Consider the following 24,436-nt stretch of genomic DNA (forward strand, 5'->3'; position numbering starts at 1 on the left):
AGACTGGGAGACCCGGCCAACAAACACAAAATAAAAATGGATATAAAGTCAGACTTAAAGTAAACTATCTTTTTTTTTAACAGTTACAAAAACAAACAAGTACAAGAAAAAAAGAAAAAGTGAAATAGCGCCAAAACCAAGACACAAGTAGCACTTAAAAAACATGCAGAAGAAGAAAGACAGAACAGAAAGAATGGAAGCCTGAAGAGAGAAAGGGGGAGCTGGTCTGACTATATACATTGGAGAGATGTGGAACAGCAGATATATGATGGAAATGATCTAATGCTGCATCGCCCCACCCAGAGACAGACAGAGAGAGAGAGTCCATGTTCTGACAAGGAGTGCAGGCAGGCTCCCACAAGCTTTGGGGCCCCGTACACACACACACACACACACACACACACACACACACACACACACACACACACACACACACACACACACACACACACACACACACACACACACACACACACACACACACACACACACACACACACACACACACACACACACACACACACACACACACACACACACACACACACACACACACACACACACACACAAAGGTAAAAAGGAAGGGGGTGGATACAAGAGACCGATTAGAACGTTCATTGGTGTCAACAGGTTTCAAGTGAATGGGGGATGGGGGGGAGAGAGAGAAAGAGAGAGAGAGAGAGAGAGAGAGAGAGCGAGTAAGTGTTGTGGGATCAGACTGACCTTGGCCTTAGCCTGACCTACTGACACATAACTGAATGAGGGGAAGGAGGAGGAAAAGGGGGGCTATGAACTCCTGTCTAGTTAGGTTTTAAAATATTCCTTAAGCAGAATTAAAACACAGCAGGGGGCATGCTTAATGGCAATGGTCTCAATGGTAATTATCTTTGTTTGACAGGGGTGGCAGCGTATAAAAATCTAAATCTAATTTTTGGTCTAGCCTTGAATCTCCATTAAAGCTATGTAACAGATATCCTTAAAACAATGCACATACACATCACCTGTACCTGCCTACTAAAAGGGCGGTGAACTGAGGAAAAGGGGAGCAGAGAGAGAAAATGTTTCGCTGTCCATCTAACTAATCTGCGTGTCAGTCATCATCGTGTTGGACAGGTAAAGCTGAGAGGAAACAGGCAGTCAACCTGTCAGGAAAGCAGTCGGCAGGTGATTTACTCACTGCTGTCGGACTTTCTGTTCAACACGTGGCGCTCGGATCTGGATATTTGGACAAAATGCCGTTTTAAACCAACATGACTGACGTGCATCCGTTTCAAGTCTTGGCTGTCAGTTTTCTACAGCAAGCTTATTTCTTAAAGCCAAGAGAAATTAATAGCCTGGTTTCCATTAACCAAAAGGGACAAAGGGAGACAAAGGGATAACTAAACCACCTGTCTGTGATTTGCGACCTTTGAGTGGGACGTGTTAGATAGTTGGCCTCTGATCACTACCACCACTATTGAATGGTTCAGGGATCCTAAAACCTGAAGCAAAAAAAAATGTAATTCGTTTTTGGTTAGATGCCTGAAATAAAGGTTTGTGGTTTATGCAAGCTAACAAGAGTTTCACATTTTGTTATACAGCATATCGTCCGTCAGTAAACACTCACCGGTCTTAAAAATGGTGGTTGCATTGACTAAATAAGACTGCTATCACCCCGAACACTAGTTTCACTTATCTTAGCCGTGGTGACGCGCAGCCATGTCACTTTAATGTAGTTTATATAAAACTCAACATTACCTTTAATAACCAGCTAAAGCATTTATGCTTCAACTATTATAAGAGCCTGTTAATTTGTGTGCACCGCTCTATTGTGAGAACCAAGAATTACCCTCCTAAATAAGAGGCGGTCACTTTACATTAAAAACTCACATTTTACTAGCTTTGATCATCACTTGAGATGTGAAGACAAACATCTTATTAGCACATAGTCAGAAGCTATTGATAGTGTGTATTCTGATTATAGTTGAGACAGTATACAAGCTCATGGGATATGAAGCCACTGTCCTGCATGGCTGCTGACAGCGTTGATCACACAGGATGGCAGTGAAGGCCGGGGTGCCAGGAACCGGTCCTTTTGCAGACTGTGGTAGGTTAAAGGTTCTTAAAGCTGCTCTGACCGCACTGGTGCTATTTCACTCTATTACACTGCCCTTAGTTTTTCCATATCAGGTCACCTTACAAGTTTAGAGTTAGGTGAGTGTGACATAAGACTTTGTTTGTAAATGTTTAGTCTGCTGTGATTGTGTGTTCCATTGGACAATATCTGTGACACAACTGGTCAGTCCAATCTTTCCTGCCACATCACTTTACTGTCATAACGGAACCCAGGAGGCATTATAGAAATGTAGGCTTCAAAACACCTGTCATGGAAAGCAAAGACTCCTGCATGATTAAACAAAAAGGGACAGATACTGAAAAAAATTATAATACAAAGAAAAGAAGACAACTGTAAACGGGTCAAATGTGGAAACTACGCCACAATATCTTAGGAGTACTGAAGTAATAGCGATTATGTCCACAAACTTTGTTCAGGAATGACTTTTTCTGAATGAAATCAGTGTGTCCAGGTTGCTTCAACAACAGATTCATGTGATAGAACAGAGGAACACTGTACACCTGGTCAATTTATAGAACATTATATAAAAAGGCACGGCTCTCATCTGGTTTTGACAGTGTGTGTGAGTGTGAGAGTGTGTGTGTGTGTGTGTGTGTGTGTGTGTGTGTGTGTGTGTGTGTGTGTGTGTGTGTGTGTGTGTGTGTGTGTGTGTTTGTGTGTGTGTGTGTAGCACTGTTGGTATACAGTAGTTGTAAAGAAAGTAATTTCCTCTTGGATGGTTATTTATATATAGTGGGTAATGTTTTAAACAGTTGCCAAAATGTGTGGGATGATTCTTGTAAAGTGGGAAACACCTGCCAGACGGTGAGTTAAACATGTGTCTCCCTCTTTCACAGGAAAAGGAAAACATCAACACGGCTTCTGTACACACCAGCATCCAGCTTCCTCCTTTATGGCTGCATCAGAGGAAAGTGATCTTCACGATGTCTGACATCATGCCACGTCCACTCAAGAGCTCATTCAAACAATGGCTGCCAGGTCAAGACATCCAGGTCTTATCATTAGTTTAACATGTGATGCTAAATCAACACAAACTTCCAACAAAGGATTTAGAGTGGAAAGACAAAAAGCGATTATTTTGTCTAAAAATAGTGAAAAATTACCATTCCAGTTTCCAAGGTGATGTTTTGTTTTGTCAGACCAAAAGACATCCTGAGATATTCAGTTTAATATGAACGAACCAGAGAAAAAAACAAGGAAATCTCTACATCTTTGAGGGATCATTCAGGTAGAATTCATCTCTGCACTTAAAGGACGACTATCGAACCATTTCTTTCTAAAAGGTTAAAGGTCAAATATCACAAGTTGTGTTTGGATGATATTTAAACTTAAATAAGACCAAAAACTTCAGTGGTTTCCATCTTTTTGTCGTGCATGGCTACTTGTTTCATGCTACTAGAACTCATGTGTGTGTTTTGAGTGTGAGAAGAGGCCTGAAGATGGTTTCTTATTGTCTCGTCTTTTTCCCAGCAGTGGGGGAGGTTTCCTATAGGACACGGCTGCTGTGTGAATGGAGAACAATTCCTTGCTATCCTTTACTCCAACCCCCCTCGCTTCCCACTTCCTCTTGAGTCTTTCATCAACATCCCCTCTTCTCCCCTGCTGCAGTTGCAACTGGCGTTTGGGGGTTCAGAGGAAGCAGGGTGGGGGGGGGGGGGGAAGCACGGCAAATCATTTGCAGTCTACCTGTGGAAGTGTACGTAGAGCTCCAGTGTTCAGGAGACTCTGAATGTGGCAGTCGCAGCTATGTGGGGAATGTGAGCGTCTGCTCTGCCAGGGCTGGACCAGAGAAGCCCACAACTCTATTTAAGGATATGGCAGTCAGGGGCCCAATAGCCGCTCTCTCTTTCTGCCTCCATTTCTCTGTCCGTCTCTCGCACGGTTTAAAGCCCCCCCTTCCTTCCTTTTACAAGAATGATAATTATTTTCCTTTGTGGAGGAAAGGTTTATTTCCGTACCTGCTGGGAAGAAGGGGAACACACAACACACACACACACACACACACACACACACACACACACAACACACACACTGTATTGATGGTGTGGTTTAGGTAATTGTTTCCGGTACATTTGCAAACTTAATAAGGATGCGTCTTAGTGAACTACTTAATGGCTGCGGTCTGACAAACAACAACTAGCAGATACACAGAGGAAAAGATTGAAAGACGGTGACGGTTTAAGTCTATGTGGAAAAGGGAAATAGTGGGTATTCAGGTCTCTTTTGCTGCACAGTGCTTATGGTCAAACAAAAGCAAAAGCACTGTTATTAATGCAGCAATGCCCGGGCCTTTATACCAAATGTAATAAAATTGCTATCACACTAAGGTCTGAAATCAGGGTTGCATTAATATGTGCCCTCTCGAAGCATGTCACTAACTGGCTTGACCACACCATTGTGTTCACTGCCTGCAGCCCAGTCAGAGTCCTGAGGCTGGTCCCTCCTGCACTCTTGTGATAAAGTGGGTGCGTTTTGCTGCAGCTTCTGATGTACATTCGAGTGTCATGTGGAATGTGTGAGACAGACGTGTTTACCCAGCATTCTCGGCTGTCCGCAGCCTGAGGGACATAGCTTCAGCATCCGGCTTCAACACTATGTGAATAGACACAGCACAAACCCATTCAGAAAAACACGACAACAGCCTGAGGCCACTAGAGCCTCCCTCTACGTTCACTAGATCAGTAGTTAAACACGACAGCCGAGTGGGTGCACATCAGTTTACGTTATTCTCTGAACTGTCAACAACCAAATAGCACCTGAAAATGTAGGTATTGATTTATACCTATTATACTTTCTTCTGTGTACAGTTCTCAGTTTCTCCTCAGGACCAGAAGTAATATAATTAAGATCATCTGCTGTAAGTTAAACTGATATTATTGATGTACAGTGTACACTTGTTTAGACCGTAGTGAATATGATTCTTTAAAATACTCATTTCCTAACTTCCCTGACTACTGGAGGAGTGTGATGGACATCTTGCTATCAGTAAAAATAAGAAAGGTTTACAGATCTTAAATGGTGCGTTTGGCTTAACACGAGGCTTAACAACTGTCAGTTTCCTATTTCATAAATAAATACAGCTAAGGAAAAAATTAAGAGAACACTCCAAATTGTTCTTAAATCTCAATTTCTACATGTATGGCCGCCATTCCAGTGTCTGTTGAATTCCAACACAATGTTGTCAGTAGTTTAAAGAATACAATCAAACAGTAATAATAATAATTAAAGCAAAGACATACCTATAAATAGTAGAACTAGAGAAACTGATAATGCTGCAGTGGTCTCTTAATTTTTTCCAGAGCTGTATATGGAGAATTTAAGAAATCAAAAATATAACGACTAATTATTAGCTATTAAAGTAAGACAGAAAATAAAGTCATGTGATCTGATGTGAAGTAAAACCAAAGATCCCTTACCCTTAGTAATTCCTAAAGCATGAGACTGATTTCTTTGTGGGCTTTTATTGTGAAAAGTCTTTGATAAAAACTTCTACTCCAACTCCTGGCCTGAGCGTCTTGGTTTGTCTTGAATATTTAGTTGAACACAGCTTCCTGGAGGAGTCTGCTTTCAATGAGGTCATTTCCACCCATCGGGGATTTAAAGACTTCAGTTGTATGAACGCCCTGGCAACTGTTGCTATAGGGCTTTTTTCGCCAACCAGTTCTGCTAATGTCACCCTGTCTGTCGGAGCCAACAGCATGTCAGCCAATCAAAAGTAAATATGCGTGTGCTCAGTGGCACCTTGCTGTGTCCCCACTGTCAGCGTACCCTCATGTTATGAATAAAGCATTTATTGATTACATGCTGGCAATAATTTGGCCACTTTATTAAGTACATCTTTATAATTAAATGCAGTGCAATACAACAGCCTTACATTTGACTTTCCCAGAGATATACAAACCATTTCTTAGGTTAGAGAATAGAAATCAGCTGTTTTGATTCCTCAAAAGTAGCTGGGTGACAGTATGAAGTTGAAAGGACCAAGCCAAACTTATACAGCCTCCGCACACAAGCGGTGTAGTGTATAGCACTGTCAGATGCCTGAGAGCAGGGTGGGGAAGGGGCAGGGCGGGACTGGGGGCTATATGGGGAAACATTATACGCCTGTATGTCTGGTCTGGTCAGGACGAGACTCACTGGTCATCTATGAGATGGACTGCTATCCCTCACCTGTTCTCACCCTCTCTCCTTCGCTCTTGCACGCTATCCCTTTCTTTCTCTCTTCCACACACACACACACACACACACACACACACACACACACACACACACACACACACACACACACACACACACACACACACACACACACACACACACACACACACACACACACACACACACACACACACACACACACACACACACACACACACACACACACACACACACACACACACACACACACACACACACACACACACACACACACACACACACACACACACACACACACTGTAGTGTTACGTTTTCTCTCGTTACTAATAAAGGAAGTAAATTAAGATGGCGTTTACAACTTACCCTCACACTTGAAGTCAGACTTACACTGAATTGCTACTATATTTAGATTTTTCAGATATACACACACCATCTAAACCTTAATAATTCACTGAGGGTGTAACTGTACACACACAGAGTTCCGCCCTAGTTTAGCTTGGATGCACCTTCAGAATCAAACCCTACTACTGTCTGTTAGCTAAACCAAGCTGGATAATGTTCAATGAATAATTAAGGATTGGATTGAAGCTTTGTGTCAACAAGGTTCCCTGACCAAGTCCAGCCACATTAGAGCTCCAGAAATAGCATCAACAAACATTTGATTTATTTGTAATGCAAGAGGAAGGCTAAAAAAGAAAGAGAGACCATTCCAGTCTTTCCCCCTGGATAAGGTTCTACAAGCCTCTTGTGAAGGTTCAGACTGGGCCAAACCAATATCAACAATGTAGGAGTGTTTGTTTCTGACTTCATACTGGAAGTGGTTAAGTCCGTCTACAAGTTCTTTCGCGAGTTCATCGGTTTGAAATGAGGTAAGAGCAACAATATGAAAAAGGACTTTTGTTTGTTTTATTTATACTTACGCACCATTTGTAAAAGTTCTTGACATTACTGGATTATGAGCGTGTGTTCAGTGTTTGTCTGCTTTCAAAATGAATAGGAAATAAATGTCGTTTTCCCCTTTTGTGCCAAAAAACATACAAAAACCCCTTCAGACCTCAAAGCCATACCATGAAACAACCTGTTCAATTTATTTACCATTAAAATGATATAATCCACCAGCTGAACGTGTGTATTTTGTCTGTTTAAAACACTTACCGAATGCTAATAGACTGGCTACTCAATCCCTACTGACGTTGTAGTGCGCCTTTTAGTTGGAGGTGGGTTGTAAACATACACAGATACACACATGGTGCAGTAATCCAACTTGCTAGGGAAAGCAAAGCTGGGATCAGATTCATAAAGAAGGACAGAAGGGTTCTGTGAGAAACTAAACCTCTAGGATTTATGAAGCACTCGATTGCATAATCCCTGCTATCAGTGACACCTCGTCCGCCTCTCTCAGAGATAGTATCAACGGCCCGACATGTCTGAGGCTTCGAGTAGCTTCCATCAGCCTGGTGGAGTCCTTTTGGCAGCTAGTCCATCTTCTTGTTTTTGCATGCGGATAGAAAAAAAACGCACACAAATATACACAGAAAAAAACACACACACACACACACACACACACACACACACACACACACACACACACACACACACACCTGGAAGCAAGAAGTGAAAATAAGAAGCCTTTGCTGTAGGGAAAAAGACCAGCTTTATTTCGTTTTCCCCTCTGGGCGTTTTGGCAGGTTGTCTGTCCCCATTCCTGAGGTTCAGAACAAGTTCACAGAACACGCCGTCAACTTCCAGAAATAAACTGTTTGCTCATGCGTGGGTGCGATGAAATAGTTTGGCGCCCGAGTTTTCTCTCTTCACTCTTTCTTGGCCAATGAGATGTTTAGAAAGGCACAAAGGATGTTGACAAATGGAAAAAGAGAGAGTGAAAAATCAGATCACATAGCTTCCACTTTTAACTTTGTATTTCTTTGGAGCCAAGTATTTATAGCTACTCTCCTGGCAAAGCAGGTCAACAACAATAAGTTAAAGAGTAATACCAGCGCCTCAAAGAAAGGTATGGAACGCTCCTCCAGGGGAAAACTAAATCAAAACCATAGAACTCGGGGAAAGTTTGACCAAGCAGAGAAAGGAGTGAATGAGCTTCAGCTGTAAATGGCACCAGTTTTCTGTGAGTCTTCATCTTTTCCCTTCCTCGCCCCACCCGTCCCTTCTCCTGCTCCTCCTCCTCTCACTCCTCCTGTTCCATACCATGGTGTACTCAGGAGACCTTAGCTCCACTGAAGGTGGAATCAGCTTTCCCTTTCCACTGTGTCTTTTTCCCCACACGCTGGAAAAGCCCCCTTCCAACTCTCGCTGAGCGCCTAACTCAAGTGTGCTTTGACGTGCCCACATTCCTAGACAGTATCCCCAACACCGGAACCATTTTCCGCCTAAGCCAGGAATGCTGATTTCCAGCGCAGGTTTTCATCAGACCTAGTTTAGGCAGAGAGTGCAACAGGAATCTACTGAGTAATACTAGCCATTATACAACACAGACTTTCCCTACATGTCAATCATCCTACACACAGTCATGCATAATACGCTTTCTCTCTCACTACAATACTAAAGACCTAGCTAGTCCCAACAGCAACCAAAAGGGTTTTTTTTTAGCTTGAAGTCATATTTTGACCTAGTTTTAAACAGCTTTACAAATTCAAATTCCCCAGTCCCCCAACCCTTCACCCCCTGTAATAATCCTGACATTTCTGAGGAGCTGGTGCTCTTAGGTGTAAATAAAAAGGTTGTCCATTTACACGCTTAAGCAAATTCCTCCAAAAAAAGATAGAGCCTCCAGTTTCTACTGTAAGAAGCTCTCTGTGTCATTCACATACTGTACAGACAGAAGTCCATGAGGAGATATTCACAGTATGTTAAATCTCTACCACTTATTTTCATGAAAAGCTTTTTGTGATCGATAATTCCAACATGCAAAAGAGGTTACAGGTAAGGATACCTCAAAACAAGGACAGAAAAACAATCTAAATGCATACAATTCTCAACCTATTGCACAATAAAGTATTACCATCTAAAAAGATAGCAGGGTGGGACTTTTTCTTTATTTTATGAGGGTCACCTCTAGACATGATTTTAGAAAAATAATATAATCAGAGTGAATATCTTAACTTTAAAATTAACGCAAACAATCCTGCTTATTTGTAGGACTACATGTTCATCTAAAATGTAAGATGAGCACAAAACCTTCGCCCTTTAGGAAATAAATGAAAAGATCCCTCTGGAGTCACACTGTGCACTTCATTCTGCACACTGAGGCTCTCACATCCAATGAGGTAACAATAATTAACACACATGGTGGAAGGGGATGAATTGGAGGAAAATGGGCTAATGTTCAATGAAACGCAACGACTGCTGCCACTTATCCCAAACACAGAGCTCTGTCTCTTTCAGCCTCAGGTTCTTCAACACAGCTGCTTATACATATCCAAGGTGCCTGCCTCCTTCCAGTTCAAACAACCATGCAGCACACCACAGGAAAATAAAGTTAGTCATTCAGAACACCAGCCCCACTGTCCTGTCCTTACACTAACCCTACACCCTCTGTGTGTGTGTGTGTGTGTGTGTGTGTGTGTGTGTGTGTGTGTGTGTGTGTGTGTGTGTGTGTGTGTGTGTGTGTGTGTGTGTGTGTCATCCTTCAGACAGCACTCCACTTCACGTCCTCTCAACTTGATCTGATGTTGTCCCTCTTGGGATTGTCTCAAAAGAAGTTTTGTTCTCCTTAAGGGGGGGAGGAGCAACAGGAAGTTACATACCCTAACAACCAAAATAACCAGAACTGAAAACCCTGAAGTCTACCGATTACTCAGAGGAGAAAAACCAGCATTTAAACTTTCCTTCCCTCAAAAACAAAATCACAGTGAAATCTGTGAGGTCATTTGGTAGTGACTATCATAGAAAGCATCTCACTTGTTGATTTTGGGTATGGTCTGAATTAAAATCTACTAAAATAGCAAAAATAAACAAATGACTCCAGGTAACTCCATTTAATAAAATAATGACTACGAGATAATAAATCCTGTGAGGTTACCCCGCCGGTCTTCCAGTGAGATAGTGACACCATTGACTTTGATTGCCTTTCAAGTCACAAATAAAGCCGCATCACTCGCTTGGTCCCAAAACAAGGCCGCCTCTCAGCCGTTCAGAGAAGTAGGTCACTGAGGATTCCATTCATTTGTACAGCGCTTTCCAAATAGTTGCGCTTTTCTACTCAGCGCGAGACTTCCAGCTGCATGTTAACCCTTTAACCGCCGGCAGGTCTGCACCGGCAACAAGGTCCACTTCACTCATTAGTTGACTAATATTCCTGCTCATGGGGATCATGGTCTGGGAAAAGGTGTTTCAGCATGTCAGCGATTTGTGGTTTTGCACCATGCTTGACTGACGTTATGGGGAATAACACATTTGGAGAAGACCCTAAAAAACTGCTTGCATGGATTGTAAAATAGCTATTTTTGAACTTATAATCCAATAATGTGTTGTTTTTTTAAATTGATAGAAATACAGGTAGTTAGTGTTGAATTCCTATTCCTGTGTAACATTTAAAAGAAATGAAATCAAACATCTGTAGGGCAGCAGCATTTTTACAGGAAAGATAAGCCTTTAGCTTAAAGAACATTTCCATGTCAACGTCAACGCCATGTTTACAATACATTTCCACAGAGCTCTTAAGAAATGTACAAAGAAAGACTAGCAACACAGTAACTGATGCACAAACACACACTTTTGGTTTTGGCCTTAAATACTCCTTGTATAGCTGTGGAAATAAAAGACTTCAAACTGGAAAATACTCCATAATCAATACAAGATCAGTATCGGCCCAGTGAAACGGCAGACCAATGTATCTGCCAGACCTTAGCACACAAGTTACCACAACATACCAGAGGGATCACGTAACCAGACAACGTTCTCAATCTCCCACTTTTCAGCCGCATGTGACGTTAAGTCTACAGCGCTGATTCTGTCTCACTTAGCTGAATCAGCGGACGGGAGGTGACCACAAGCTGACACAGGTGGGTAAAAACTCAAGGGCGTGGCATAGCATTTACTCTGGAGGTACCGACAGTGGAAGTCCATTAAAATCTCTTTAAGCATGATTCCATAGAGAGAGAGTGTGTTGCACAGAATATTTGTACTGGTTTCACCACCATGATTGTTTTAAATAATAACAATGGTCTTCTGCATTATACAAAAGCATCTTTGCCTGGGAAAAGGTTTTTGCCATGTAACTTCACCCTGACAGTATGGTTGCTTTAACACGATGGTAACATAGCTACACTGTATGCATGACTACATTAAATGAACACCATTTTCTGAATATTTGGAAGTACAAAGCTTCAAAAGAACCTGAATATATTACTGGCTATAAGGTTGGCCCCTCCACTGCACTCTGTTGTTTATTTGTAACTGCAGCTTGACATTGTATAGGTTATTATTGGACAAAAAAGTTTAACCTGTTTCCCCAAATGGAAAGATCAAAAGGAAATCCAGGTGTGTGGTCTTGTTTGTGCTTTCTGTGATTATTACCTTTCCTAAATTGAGCAGATTGATGTATTGGAAGAGAATTATATGGAGTAAGAAATTGTAATACTAGTATTCGTGTAATTGTAGAAGAGTGACTGCCAACCCCAAGGTTACCTCACAGTGTAAATCCCTGACCTGATGACACACCGAAAGCAGGCCGTCATCATCGGGCTGTTCAGAGGCACACAGCATGGACAGCGGAGTTCTCAGTGATCTAATCAGGTCATTATGTTTGGTGAAATCCCTCCTACTGCGTCAGGTTATTCGTGATGTACTGTTTTACACAAGCCCTAATCCTGAACCAGTCTTGTTTTATGACACAGAATCTACTGTAAAATGCACGTTGAGCTGTTGTTTGGGAATAATAGGTCTTGTAGTAAAGCAAGAAAGGTGTATAGATTAAGAAACTTGCAATTATGAAAGGGCATAAAATGCATCACTTGAAGTAAAATTAGGTCAGAGAATGCGCTGAGTAAACAGCAAAAAGAAACAAGCAATAGCATTATTAAGGCCTAATAACAAAAGTTGTTACATAAATGTTTGCTAATATGTTCATATTTCTTTATACAGTACATTTTACTTTATTAAAGCCGGTATGCAAGTGTTAAAATAAGTATTGTCAGGGTCAATTAAAACTAAATTATTAACTTGATCAAAGTCATTGTAAAAATATACAGCGATCATGGTTTCCAGTCTTCCTCTCTAGCACATGACTATAAAATGCAACCATATCCATAAACATCCAACCTGTCTAGTTGGCGTACATTGTAAAAAAAAGCAAATACCAAACACATGCTTCAAATGAAATTTGTTTTTAACAAACTAAGATATACAGGAGTGAATTATGACTGACTCAACACAAAGATCACAAGCGAATGTCTTTGACTCAAACATGATGCACTGTATTTGGAAACATGATTAAAAAAGAGATTAAAAAAAACCTGTTGTAAGGAGACATCACCTCCCCCCACCACCACACGAAGCTTTGATCTCTCCGACAATATGAACCAGTCTATCTTTGGGAGGGGTCGACTGAGGAGAACTCCATGTTGTGGGCTTTGATGTAACCGGCTTCATATATTAAACAATAACAAAGAGCAGCCTGCATTAAGTGCAGCCACTGCCCGTTGTAAACCCTGACGGAAACTCTGTGTAATATGTGCGAGTGTCACTGCGAGGCTGGGCCATTATGTCACCTTCAATGTGAGCCAGCAGATGTGTTACTGCATGCAGATGTTGCCATAGGTACGCACAGACGCCTGCTCTCCATCGAGGCAGCTATTCTTTCTATTTTTCATGAGCCCAGTTGGTTGCCAGGGTTTTTGTTTCCATGGCCACGCTGCAGTCTGATGCAACAAATCCCAGCCAGAACCCCCCTTGGGTGCCTTGGCGTGATACCAATCCAGAGAGAGCTACAGCGCTATAGGCTGGCACACTGACTGACTGACTGACTGACTGACTGACTGACTGACTGACTGACTGACTGACTGACTGACTGACTGACTGACTGACTCAGCTAGTTAATAGTGTTTTGGACAGTCATCTGGGAAATGATGGCCTTGAAGCCCTTTGCAATGATAAATGTTTGGTCAAAAAGTAATAAGAGTTCTAAAAATGTGGCTCCTCACTCTTTCTTACGTGAAAACACATGTTGCCTGGAGCAGGACTGTGACAACTACAACATGAACAATGAACAAAGAAAAAGATCAACTACAAAAGTAAAGGAGATGTAGTGATTGAACACCAAAGGGAAAAAACTTCTATATTCTTGTGTGTGTTTTTCAATGCCTGTGAATGCATCTCCATGATGATGATGATGTAGCAGATGACGGTGTCTAAGCAGATGTCTTACCTGGGTTGTTGGCCTCTCCTTCAAGGACCTGCAGTTCAGTGCACTCGGCGAGGGAGTGCTCAAGACAGAGCTGCAGGAAGCGGGCCTGGGTCCGGCTCACCCTCTTCAGCAGAGACAGCAGAGCCACTGTCTGCTCGCACTCATTCCACCCTTTGAACCAGCTGGCTAGCACTCCCACCTGATCGCGAAACATCATGGTCTGCTAGGCGGGGAAAAGGCAGGCTGACTTTGGTGGTAAGGAGGAGCGCCCTCACCCAAATTTCACACTGATGGTTTGGGGTAACAGTCACGTAGAATGATGGTGGTCTTATCAGCTGATCCTTGATGTTTCTATACACAGGGAGTCAGTTCAGCTGAAGCACTGTGATGCCATACTTAGCTTTGTTGGCGGCTTGGACAGCAGTCACTGTTTTGCCTTCTGGTGTTAAAATTAGTTTCAACCGGTGTTGGATATATTCCTGCAGGAGGGGGTTTCTGCAACGTCTTCTCCTCTCTGATTATCTCCGCTGGTGGCGGGGGAGTGTGTGTGTGAAGATCTCTTCTAGCTAGGCATTAGGAGATATGAGCTGCACTGCTGCTTAGTAGCTCCCAGAGGGATTGATATTTGATGAGTCAGCTTTCTTCCAGCACACGCCTGTCACATCAGCTTCAGCCTCGCTGGCATTTTTCTTCAGGGAATCCCTCTTAAGCCTGCAGGAGGATGTTGGAAGTTAGTGGAGGAATGAAAAAACACCATTTGAACAGAAAATGCTCTCTTGTGGCTCCTTGTACATGCCTCTCCCTCTCTTTCATACACATGCACACACTTTTACACTGCACTAGAGAAGACAACCCAACTCGAAATGCGACAGTGTCCCTGTTGCTTCAGCTCTGCAGACTTTGTGCTGCTGGAATAGGAAAAAACAGCCTTCAAAAACTCGTACTGCATTTATAGGTCGCCTCCACGCCATCGCTTTGCGCATAGGCTTGTGGCATTCACCGCCGAGACAAAAATAAATAGTTTTCGTTTTTGGTATCCACCCATTCCTAAAAATACAGCTGTCGGTACTACTGGCGCTGCATCCCGGAATTTTCCGAGGGAAGGACGCCGGGTTACCGACGGCGGCCGTTGGCAGAGCTGTATGCTGCTGTAGAGACGTTAGCAGCAACTTCCCTCCGTTATTTTAATGGCAGGTTAGTCTTATGAAGATGTGTTTTAGGACTGGCCGTAGTTGGGAGTTTATGCCAGAAAGGAAGAAACATCGAAGAGAAAGCTAGGTGCAGACTGAGCGTTAGCCGCTGTCTAAAACTGTCACTTTGCTTCATCAGCACACAAGAACGACCGTTGGCGGATATGTATGTGTGTGAGCAGTTTGTAAAAATAATGAATACACCCGTCTCTGTATCGAGAACGTTCCCATGGAAGAACCGAGTAACTTTAATGTAAGCAAAGTTAAATTTCCCAACACTAAAATAAACGGCTACGAAATAACACTAACCGTTCCCACTAACACAGACGATAAGTGTTTTCCACAAAGTCTGGTTCTGATAGATAGAAAGGTTACGTTCGTTAGTATTTTCTTGAATAAATACTGGAGCCGAAAAGAAGAGTGAACAAAACAAAGTCCTTTTTTTGAAACTTTACCATGAATTGTTTGAATTGTCGTGAAAACGGTTAACCGCGCTGTATGGTCCTTACCTCCTGGAGCAGTTCGCATTGTTGAGGGCGACAGGCTCAGCTTTTTTCGGGGAGCGGTGCCCCTTCACTCCGGGTCTGTGAGGTTTGCCATCTTGACTAACTTTTCCTCTGTCTCTCCCCAGCAGACGGGCTGCTCTGCTCGGCAGCTCTGGTGTAAAGCACCACGGTCAAGATGGAAGGCAGCCGTTCAGACTTCCGATTAAAGCTTTCAAAATAAAGTACTGCAGTGCGACGAAGACAAACACATTTCTACAGTAAATGTTCGTTTGACTTAATTGAGAGCAAATGCTACACACGTCATTTTTTTCGCTTCCCTTTATTTGATTATGCTGCAGTAGTTTTGTTAAGGTAACATAAATCTGTTTATTCCTAGAGAACATTGTGTGAAGCACTGCAGTAGAGTACTGTATGTAGACAAAAGCCAAAAAGACAGAAATTAAGCTGCTAACAGTATTATGTGAAGCAATAGAAATTAAAATGACTCCCAAATTTAGCTAGTTGCAATATTATATTTGTATATAATATATATCGAACAAATGTAATGTATGTAATATGCGTTACGAATATTATTCTATGAATTATAATAACTCAATATTACCATATTTGTACATTGATATAAATACAATTTTGAAAGCAGGACTCCAACGATTTCTGAACTGTGGCAAAACATCGAGGAACTTCTTGCACTAAACCACTAAATGTTAATCTAACTTTTTGGGTGTTTTTAAATTGCCACAGGCTATTATTTGGAAGGCAGGATCAGTCAATTTCCGGCTGCGTTCTGGCAGCCTTGATGCAGAGGCTCGCGCTGCTCGTTTCCACATGCTAATCATTAACATCGGAGCATTACGTCAGGGGCTTGGCAGCGCGAGGAAGCACCAAAATAGAGAGAGAGGGAGAAAGAGAAAGAGAGAGCGAGAAAGAGGACGAAACTAAAAAGGTAGTTTAAATAATAAAACAAGAAAAATAAATAAAAGCATTAATAAAGTCAAAATTGTCATGATGCTGAATGTTAAAAACGTCAAATCTCCGTTCACTTGAAGCGTTTTCAACAATATAAACATGATTTGGAATTAGATTTTTCTCCATTATTAACTCGTTTTAAAAATTCTGGCACTTTTAAGTGTACATTTTTCTTACAGTTGAATTTTGAATGCACTCCTTTTACTTGAAACATATATTACTACATTGTTTTGCTATTTTTACCTTAGTCAAAGATGTGAAGATGCTCCTTCCACCACAGTTCGATACAAAGAAAAGTCCCGTATTCAAATAGTTATTTATGTGAAAGGCTATTTAAGTAACATCGGCAAAATTGTCTTTAGGTAAGTATTCATTGTACATAAGAGTGTGTGTTTATATATATATAAACATCATATATATATAATGTTTTTTTTTTAACATCTACTTATTTACTTAATTAATATTAGCCTACTACTGTATTTATGTTAAGCTGTCATTTTACAGCAATGCAACGCATTCTAAACCAATGGCCATGTGTCTGGCTCATTTGAACGGTATGTCCCTTTTAGTGTAAGGGTAAATAAAGATATGCTCTTTACCTCCATGGTGTGGTTTGTGTGTGGTATTACAATTTTGAGACGTCACCTATTTAAAACTAAACTTCACGTCGTAAACCCACAAAAATGAACGTATTTTAAACAGGAATCAACTATATTAAGTTAGGTTATTAGCACGTTTGATACCTTTTAAAAAACAATGTGGCCTATTTTTTGATACTCACATTATATTATCCTCCCGTGAAATACTGTCATACATCAGCTAGAAAATGACCTATTTGTCTACCAAACATATACAATCAAATGAAGAATATATTTGTGGCTGTTTTTTTTTATGTGTGTATTGTATTAAAGTGTAATATAGTAAATGTAAAAAGTGGGCTATTTATGTTGGACATATAAGGTTTCAGTCGGATTGAATTGTGAGCGAACAGGAAGAATATTCACTTCCCGTTTAAAAATAAAAGATCCTGGAGATGATTTCTATGCAACATGTGTCTAAATGTGATTATTCTGTGGAAATAACGCTGCCGATCATCCTGTCACGTATTACACGTAGCGGGGTGGACATGAGGAAATACCAGGAAGCAAAAACTTGACATCAGATCGCAACCTCTCAGGCTCTCCTGTTAAACTACAGACGTACGGTTTTCCTCAAACAGACATACAGGTTGGTGTAGATTGAGACAGAGGTCGTCATGAAGCTGGTGGTCCTTCTGCTCCTCCTCCAGGTGTCCGGATGTGCAGACAGCAGGTGCTTCTGTCAGGTGAGGGATTGTCACACCCATACGTAAAGTAATATCTAGCATGGAGTTCATGTTGTCATGTTATTTTCTATACTCTTCAACAGAAGTGGAAGAAGTACTATCATCTTATACTAAAGTAATAGTAGTCATAATACCACAGTGTAGAAATACTATGTTACAAGTAAAAGTCCTGCATACCTTATTATACTTATCTATTAGGACAAAATCATAAGCATCAAACAATACTTAAGAACCAAAACCAAAACAACTCACTGGGCAGAAAGGGTATTTTTGGGATAATACATTTGATTATATCTCTGGATTATACACTGAAATAACTGAAACTTTGACTTTAATTAAATGTATTATGTCAACACATTTCACAAAACGTTATTAGCTTACGAAATAATATTGAGTTAAAATAAAAAATGTTAGGTTCTACTTAATAAAGTTGCTTTACAAACCTAATAAAGTTAGGTGAAATCTGTTGACATAATTCATTTAATTAAAGTCAACGTTTCAGTGTTCTCAGTATATAGAATTGCATGTGTGTGTTCATCATTGTATTGTCTCAGATTAACCTGCTGCAACAAGTATATGATTTGAAAATTGGTCATTGCTATTATTCAAATAGGAGATCTCATCTTAAGATCATAAGCGGCTGTATGCTTAGTATTGAGGGGGAGAAATTACTTAAAAATAGCTTAGTAAAAAAATCTTAAACAGCGTGAAGTAAAGGAAAGAAAACTTAGATGACAATGGGGGGTAAACTAAAAGCAAGCCGGAAGATGAGCTTTTTTGTGTTTCCTTCCAACGAAGGTCACAGGAGATCTGGATGACTGTACTTGTGATGTGGAGACCATCGATGGCTTTAACAACAACCAGCTCTTCCCCAAACTTCAAACTCTTCTAGAATCCGACTATTTCAGGTTCTACAAGGTAAGGTGACCTGACTCAAACACGCACACGATCACACACACATATACACAGATTAACCTGTGTGTTGCTTTGTCCTGGGACACTCCAGGTGAACCTGAACAAGGCGTGTCCATTCTGGTCATCCAGCAGTCACTGTGGTCTGAAGGACTGCGCTGTGAAGCCCTGCTCTCCTGTGAGTCCCAGCCTTCTCACTCCCACCTTCTGTAAACAAAACACTCACCTGCGTTTACATTAGATCTACTAATATGTGTGTGTGTGTGTCCACAGAACGAAGTGCCAGAGGGGATCCGATCACACAACAAGGTGAGTCAGACAGGACTAGCTGTTTGTCTCCATCAACAGAGCAGCCCACAGTAGAAACTGTCCTTTTGGAAAAAGTAATCATTACAAATATTTGATGAAAGAAACATCTTTTTCATAGTACAGATTAGCAGCCCGACGTTTCCAAATCTTGAAAACTGATTTTGTGGATTCAAAGGATAATTACTTTGGGGGGTATTTTAACTATTGCTATCCACACTTTATGGATTTGTTGAAAGATATTCTAACATAATATTAGGAGTATGATAAAAAAAAAACGTTTGTAATAATAATATATTATATAATAACTAATGTTGATTAAAATGCTTGTTGGAAAAAAAAGGGTTATAAAATTAATTTAAAAAGTTGGTTATTAAAAAAACAATTGGGCTGTAATAAATGCTATAGATCTTGGTTTTTTTAAAACATTTATTTGGGATTATGATGAAAAAACAAATTTTTATGAATTTGATTTGGGTATTAAATTGAGTAACTAATTAAGGTTACTTCATAAAATTATCTTTGTTTAAGGAGATTGCTGCATCATAACCAAACAGAACACTTTAACACATTAACTTATATTTTTTAATGTATAACCATCTATTATTTTTATATTCAGTATTCAGCAGAAGAAAAGGAGCAGCCGGTAAAGTGTGAGCTGGCGGAGAATCTTGGAGCTGTAGATGTTTCTTTAAGGTGAGTATAGATAATATAAGATCACCATGCAAACCATTAACGTTTCTGTTTCTCTAATATATTATAATAGGAGGTTGAACCGACAGACTTGTCTGTTTTAACTTCCAGTAAGGAGACCAGAGAAGCTCTGCTAAACTGGAGCAAACACGACGACGAGGCTGAACGCTTCTGTGTTGTCGATGGTACGTTTACAACCCATCAGCTGAGCAGACGACTGAATGAACTAATAAAAGCACAAAAACATTTTCGCTTTAATTCAATACACTAAACCCAAGGTCAGAAACATGATAATGATAAAATACATGCTTGAAATATAAATGGAAGTAATACCTAAATGTTTTGTAAATCTGAAGATGAAATTGAGTTAATTTTATTAAGAAATGTTACACATAACTCTTAATGAAAAGCATTTATAACACTAACACATGAACAATAAGTAGAACATGTAGTGAAACACAAATTATTTATTTACATACACTACATTTCTCAACATTATTAGTTCATCACAGCGCTACAGAGGTATCTCCTAGTCAGTGTGAAAATCTTCGTCCACCTTTAACTTTAGTACACATTTGATAAAGAGTAGTAGTGATTAAGAGCAGCCTGTGTGTTGTTGTTTGCCAGACGAGGAGTCTCCGGACTCGCAGTATGTGGACCTGCTGCTGAACCCGGAGCGCTTTACGGGCTACAGAGGACCTGAGACCTGGCAGATCTGGAACAGCATCTATGAGGAGAACTGCTTCAAGTAAACACTCACACTATATAAAAAATCAGATATGCCGCATATTATATATATATACATTGTATGTTTTGATATACATACAAACATAAATTTTGCTACCGGCAAATTTGGGAGTCATTTTTATTTGTATTTCTTCACATAATGCTGTGAGCAGCTTCATCTTTTTTTTAATGAGATTTTTGACAACATTTTATGCTATTAAACTCAAGAAAAAAATTAATTAAATAAGTATAATTCTTTAGAAATGTCCTCTTTTTGGTTTATTTTCCAATATTGTTGACTCCATGCATTGGTTTTGTTTGGTATAACTATAAAATGTATAAAATAACTTAATAAAATATGATGCATTGCATGCAATAGGGTAAAAATGATATTAAATAAGCAGAACGGAATGCTACAGTCAAACAAACATGAATAATAGTAAATGAATGACAAGGAACATTTTTCTTGCACAATACTTGTATGTTTTTATACTTGAAGTAAGTACTTTTACACAAGTAAGGCTTTGAATAGAGGACTTTTATTTGCATTGATGGCTAAAAAGCAAGTGTGAATTTCGTCAAAAACAGCATGATCACCATACTGATGTTCATTTGAAGCCATGTAGACTTCTTCTTAAATACTGGAGTTCATTGTTTTCTCCCTTTCTCACAGGCCGTATACGATCAAGCGACCGGTAATTCCCAACCTCTTCCATAACCGTCCAGAAAGTGAATGTAAGATCTCCTGACTCTAAAATCAAACCAAACCTTTACTACACTTGTGTATGACAACGACATTCTGTTTCTCTATTTACAGCAAATACCTTCCATAGCTGGCTGGAAGGTGAGCTGACATTTCACCTGAAAAGAGAAAAGAGGTTTTTGTTGTTCATTTCTATTTGTCAACTCTGTATTTTTGTCCCTCAGGTCAGTGTGTAGAGAAGAGGGCTTTCTACCGGCTCATCTCTGGCCTCCATTCCAGCATCAACATTCACCTGAGTGCCAGATACCTCTTAGAAGGTGAGACACATTAGCACTTTCACAAACCCTCACTGATCACAGTCAAGCGCAGGACAGAAAGACAGGAAGAGTGATTATATTTTCTACTGTTATTTCTTTGGGAATAACAGAATGATCCTTAAAAATAGCTGGAAGAAAATAAAGATACAGATATTTCCCTTGCTGTGTTATAATTTGAACCTAACCACCCTCTCTCTGACGACCGTTTCCTTCCTTCAGACAGCTGGTTTCAGAAGAAGTGGGGACACAATGTGTCGGAGTTCAGGCAGCGTTTTGATTCAGAGCTGACAGACGGCGAGGGCCCCAAGAGGCTCCGAAACCTCTACTTCCTATACCTGATCGAGCTGCGAGCACTGGCCAAAGCTCTGCCTTTCTTTCAGCAGCCGTCCTTCAGGCTGTATACTGGCAGGCCGGAGGAGGACCGTGAACACAAAGAGCTGCTGCTGCACATCCTGCAGATGGCCCGGTCAGTCTGAGGCTGGCACTGACTCCAGAACTGTGCCTCTATCTATATATATAGTTTTTTCATTTTCTAATATAATTTTATATAGGAAAAGCTTCATATGAATATATTTTCACTGATAATCCTTTTTTAAATACCAGACAGGAAACTGACATTTAAAAAAACTAAGTAAACTAAACTTTTAATTCAAGTCCACTCTATAGTTACTTTTCTCTCCTTTGTAAGTAATCTTTTTTTGAAGTTAAGTTAAAGCCTGTCTTTGCCTTATATTTCATTTTTTAAATGGTGGCAACGTAAAAATGATTTCCAATGACTCATCCGTGTAGTTTCTGGGGTTGTTGTCTGATTTTGTACAACTGAATTGTTTTATTGTTTACGTTTCTTTCTCCAGATCTTTCCCTCTTGCCTTTGATGAAACATCTCTGTTTGCTGGGGATGAAAAAGAAGCAGCCAAACTAAAGGTAAGGAACCATTTACAATTCTAACTAATTTAGAAATAAAATTATCTAAAGTCTGATGACTTATTCACATGGGAAAATAACTGCATTTATAAAGAAACAATCATTTCCAGATTTGATGAATTGTTAAGCCTTTACATGGCAAAACTGTTTGAGTTTGTGGAGGCTGTGTGTGTAGAAAAGGCAGCAGGCTCTATCTGAAATATACTGGGTACAGGCTGAAGGGGGGGGGGGGGATCTTTTAGAAAAGTGAGCAATAGTAATTTTTGGTCAACAGGGGGCACCCTTACAAAGAAAGTGAGTTTGGACATCAGGGAGGACTTCTCACGTAACATTGAGCAAAAGGGATTTTCACAGCAACTGGGACCCTTATAGAAAATATAAAAGGGCACTAAAAGTGAGAAATTCTCTTTCCTTTAGGAGGACATCCGACTGGCCTTCCTCAACATCTCCAGGATCATGGATTGTGTGGGCTGCTTCAAGTGTCGCCTGTGGGGGAAACTGCAGGCCGGTCTCATTTTACATCAGTTACATTAATGATGTTCAGTATAATCTGAGGTTAAAAGGTAAAAGATGCTGTCAAACTGTTATATGTGTTTTATTCTAGTTTGCTCTCATGTCTCTCTCTCTTAATCAGACTCAGGGATTAGGGACATCTCTAAAGATTTTGTTTTCCGAGCGGCAAATTGAAGCGTTGCCAACGTCCAGCATCCAGCGACCCAGCTTCCAGCTCAGTCGACAGGAGGTCGTTTCCCTGCTCAATGCCTTTGGAAGGTTGTCGCATTATATTTTCATATTTAATCCTCAGAGTAAACTTGAGTCAATTGAAGTGAGAATATATGCAGACTCATTTTCTTTGTGTAACACAAATGTCCCGCAGGGTTTCTACAAGCATCAGAGAGCTGAAGAACTTCAGGTCGCTGTTAGCAGAGGAGTGATGAAACTGTGGAGATCAACGCTTCTGCCTCAATCCTGCTGTTTCAAACTTCCATCAGAGTTTAACAGAATTAATTATAAGCCTTTATTATCTGAGTGGCAATTTAGTAAAAGAACAAAAACATTATCAAACTATACTTGGACTCCAAAAACGTAAGAACATCAGAATGTGGAATGGCCTTTATATTACATATATGTATTGATGAATAATGTGTGCATCAAATTAATTTTGCAAAAATGTGGAGCAAAGTGTAGGTAATTTATATACTGCTTGGTAGGTTAATCGGTAAACAATACATAATCATTTATTGAATTGATTTGTATTATAATGATAATAATACAAAACTGCAAATGTCAAAATATTGTAAAATGATGGTAGTGGTCTAGGTCTAGTGTACTTAATATGTACAGTGCCTAAAAATTGCACTTAAGTACAGTACTTGAGTAAAGGGTTCTTAGTGACTGTCCAGTGCTGCTGAGTGGCAAATTCATTTTAAAGAATTGAGTCATTTTCCATTTTGGCACATTAACTTAGTTGTGGTAATATTTCAGTTTATAATATTATCATAATGTGGCTTACATTATTTTTCTGGGGTCCTGTATTTTTTAAGAAAATGTTCCTAATTATATATATGAAAATATATATATTCAGTTGCACAATGTTTTTGTTATTAATCTTTTTTCCTAAGGATGGCACTGTTTGTAAGCAAACCAATTTTTACTGATAAAAATAAATCAAATTTCTTTGAAAAGTTTTCATTAAAGTTAAATAAGAAAACCATGCTGTGTAAGAGGAACTGTTTTGGCATACACTTTTCATACACAATGGCAACCCAAGGTGCTTCTCAAAAACACAATTCACAACTAAAAACAATACTATCTTCCCCTTCTCGTTTAATAATCAGTGTTACACATCGCTGTGATATAGAGCCTAAAAAAACCTGTTAAAACAGGTGCAGTTGAGTTCTGCAGTAGTTGATGCAATATTCTTTTTAGGGAGACCAGAAAGTACAGTATTGTAATAATCGATTCTACATGTTATAAAAGCGTACATTAGTGTCTCTCTACTGGCCTGAGAGAGAAACGGTCCCCATAACTATGGAAACTTATGCCGTGTTTCCTTATGACATTTCCAAGTGGAAGAATGTGTCCATTAAAAAGTGTAGGACCTAAAATTGAGCCTTGGGGAACACCACAATTCAATCGAAATTTCTTAGATGATAATTCATCCATGGGTATTAAATAACTGTCTATCAGTTGGGTAAAATGTAAGCTAATTTAAAACCTTACCAGAAATGC

At 40.0% G+C, this 24,436-nt stretch overlaps 2 protein-coding genes across 8 annotated transcripts in view; one reads left to right on the top strand and one right to left on the bottom strand.

Annotated features, from left to right (window-relative positions):
- The window catches only part of samd4a (sterile alpha motif domain containing 4A), a 48,665-nt gene extending 33,185 nt beyond the window's left edge, over window positions 1-15,480 (bottom strand). For all 7 annotated transcript variants that reach the window (XM_063880668.1, XM_063880667.1, XM_063880666.1 and 4 more), the window contains exons 1-2: window positions 15,337-15,480; window positions 13,659-14,348 (exon numbers count right to left, since the gene is read on the bottom strand). In XM_063880668.1, coding sequence (XP_063736738.1) covers window positions 13,659-13,854 — 196 coding nt within the window. In that variant the 5' untranslated portion in view covers window positions 13,855-14,348; window positions 15,337-15,480. The remainder of the gene's footprint in view (window positions 1-13,658; window positions 14,349-15,336) is intronic.
- A 1,824-nt stretch (window positions 15,481-17,304) lies between these two features.
- ero1a (endoplasmic reticulum oxidoreductase 1 alpha) lies at window positions 17,305-23,889 on the top strand. Its single transcript, XM_063882375.1, has 15 exons — window positions 17,305-17,623; window positions 18,422-18,541; window positions 18,630-18,713; window positions 18,809-18,844; window positions 19,461-19,537; window positions 19,646-19,719; window positions 20,162-20,282; window positions 20,934-20,995; window positions 21,078-21,104; window positions 21,188-21,280; window positions 21,500-21,746; window positions 22,135-22,204; window positions 22,622-22,708; window positions 22,839-22,975; window positions 23,082-23,889. Exons 1-15 carry the CDS (start codon window positions 17,555-17,557, stop codon window positions 23,137-23,139), a joined length of 1,362 nt encoding a protein of 453 aa, XP_063738445.1. The 5' UTR covers window positions 17,305-17,554; the 3' UTR covers window positions 23,140-23,889.
- The last annotated feature ends 547 nt before the right edge of the window (window positions 23,890-24,436 follow it).

This window comes from Eleginops maclovinus, chromosome 4 (genome assembly GCF_036324505.1).
Source record: "Eleginops maclovinus isolate JMC-PN-2008 ecotype Puerto Natales chromosome 4, JC_Emac_rtc_rv5, whole genome shotgun sequence".
Lineage (NCBI taxonomy): Eukaryota > Metazoa > Chordata > Actinopteri > Perciformes > Eleginopidae > Eleginops > Eleginops maclovinus.

Excerpts from the sequence above, each read along its gene's own strand:
- ero1a (XM_063882375.1), top strand. The coding sequence starts at position 17,555 with ATGAAGCTGGTGGTCCTTCTGCTCCTCCTCCAGGTGTCCGGATGTGCA. Across the intron at positions 18,542-18,629 it reads ACTATTTCAGGTTCTACAAG|GTGAACCTGAACAAGGCGTG; the intron begins GTAAGGTGACCT and ends GGGACACTCCAG. Across the intron at positions 19,538-19,645 it reads GCTGTAGATGTTTCTTTAAG|TAAGGAGACCAGAGAAGCTC; the intron begins GTGAGTATAGAT and ends TTTAACTTCCAG.